The sequence below is a fragment of the Pundamilia nyererei genome, unplaced genomic scaffold (assembly GCF_000239375.1).
Source record: "Pundamilia nyererei isolate P.nyererei 1_Seehausen unplaced genomic scaffold, PunNye1.0 scaffold01116, whole genome shotgun sequence".
Taxonomy (NCBI): Eukaryota; Metazoa; Chordata; class Actinopteri; order Cichliformes; family Cichlidae; genus Pundamilia; species Pundamilia nyererei.
The window spans coordinates 5938-7750 of NW_005188517.1; the positions used below are offsets into that span (position 1 = coordinate 5938).

At 38.4% G+C, this 1813-nt stretch overlaps 2 protein-coding genes across 2 annotated transcripts in view; both read right to left on the reverse strand.

Annotated features, from left to right (window-relative positions):
• Positions 1-28: 28 nt before the first annotated feature.
• LOC102195597 (interferon-induced very large GTPase 1-like) lies at positions 29-1342 on the reverse strand (the record flags this gene model as incomplete). The annotated part of the gene is made up of 2 exons (XM_005755255.1): positions 314-1342; positions 29-154 (listed from the first exon to the last, which is right to left on the reverse strand). Coding segments are annotated over exons 1-2 (1152 nt in total), but the record flags the coding sequence as incomplete, so codon positions are not given.
• A 77-nt stretch (positions 1343-1419) lies between these two features.
• LOC102195867 (interferon-induced very large GTPase 1-like) overlaps positions 1420-1813 on the reverse strand; it is a gene marked incomplete at its 3' end in the record, with an annotated part of 11590 nt that continues 11196 nt past the window's right edge. The window contains exon 3 of the mRNA XM_005755256.1: positions 1420-1782. Coding sequence (XP_005755313.1) covers positions 1420-1782 — 363 coding nt within the window. The remainder of the gene's footprint in view (positions 1783-1813) is intronic.

Here is a 1813-nt window from a genome sequence, read left to right on the forward strand (position 1 = left end):
AAACAGCTGCACAGAATGGACACTTTACCCAGCAGCAGTTACAAAGCTGATCTATGAGGATTTCTTCAGGCTTCTGCCTGGATTCCTTCAGCTTATACGGTGACAGGCTGCTCATCTTCTCAGTGATGGATTTAAATCCTTTTTCTATCTCTTCCTTGAGAAAGTGAAAATCTTTTATGTCACTGAAGTTTTCAGAACAAATGTCAAATGTCAGCTCATCCTTTAGGACATTAGAACATTCTTTAAGCCACATTTCTCTGTCTCCCTTTTGAGTATGGACATTTTGTGTTGCAGTAAATAAAGCGCAACCCACAGTTGTTTTGATGTCATCAACATTTTTCTTGAGTATATTCACAGCTTCATCTTTGTGATCTCTGAAGATGTACTTCTCAACCTCTGCTTTGATGTAAGCTTCTGTTTGTCTCCTTGGATTTGTGATGTACAGGATGACATCATCAAAGTTTTCTTTCTCAGCGAGTGACTTCAACACATGTTTCTCCAAGTTCAGTCTGTTCCCACTGAATGCTGGGAGATTACACCTCATCCTTCCAGCGAGATCAATGGCAGTCTTTTTATAAACAGCCTCAATACTGGAAGCTTTCAACTTTTCACAGACCAGTTCTCCAAGCACAACAACAGATGAGTTTTCTTTACAAAAGCTTCTAAAAACTGTGTAATATTGTGTTTTCTTGCTTCCCAAATAAGTGATTGGATCATTGCTCATTTTAAATTTCTTGTGCGACTCTAGAAGCCAACTTTCTGCCCTGCAGAACACATACAGCAAGAGATCAACTCTAAACTCCTTCCTCAAGGTGTATTTCCTCCATGACATAAACTTCTGAACATTTTCTGTCATATGATTTGCTATTTCATGCAAATATGTTGGTGTGTAGCCTGTTGCAGCTACAGGTTTACTTTTGATTGCATCAAGTGAGTCTTTTTCAGCTTGGACAATGAGCAATCTGATCTGTTGTTCTTCCTGGGAGAAACCACTTGAAATATGTTTTTGTATAAAACTAATCAACTGATTACTACTTGTCATCATATAAACAGAATAATCACCAACCTCTGATATTTTCTTGTATCTGCCACTTCTTTTACATTCATCTATGAGACTTGGCCCAAAACGAAGTTCTTGAAGGATAATTAACTGATCTTTTTTCAAGTTAATTTCTTTAACAGGTTTTGTATCTGCTGTTAATTCAGCAACCCAGCTGCTCCAAACAGAGCCGAACTGTCGTTGGAGCTCTTCTTCATCTTTGGCCTTATCCTTCAGTTTCTGAGTGAGCTCTTTGCTCTTCTGTAGCAGTTTGTTCTCAAACTCTGATTTTTTCCTCATCCAGTTTTTTTACAAGTTTTCTTCTGCCGGATGACTCCATCCAGTTTTCTTTTCACTCTGCTCACCTGTTCATAATGAAAGTCTTTCATTTTGATTTCAAATCTTCCTCTCCACTGAACCAAGATCTCTTTCTCTCTGTCATCTTCAAAGTACTTTGTCATTTCTTTTCTGACTTCTTCATATGTTTTACGTGTTTCTTTAAAAAGATAAGACTGTTCAACCTCATCAAGTGTTCTATTTTCAATTCTGTTATGAAGTTGGTTTTCAATGGTCAACATGTCGCTCCTCAGGGTCCAGATCCAGCTCCCATACTGGACTTCCAGTTTTCTGTACACTGCAATTTCAAGTGTGTTTTTAAAGCTGAAAACAAAACTTTCAGTCAGCAGTGCAGTCCACAGGTCCTGGATGTTTGTTTTGAACTGTGAGAGAGTGATCCCAGCAGACTTTGAAGCTTTAGAGAGGATGGTGTTCTTC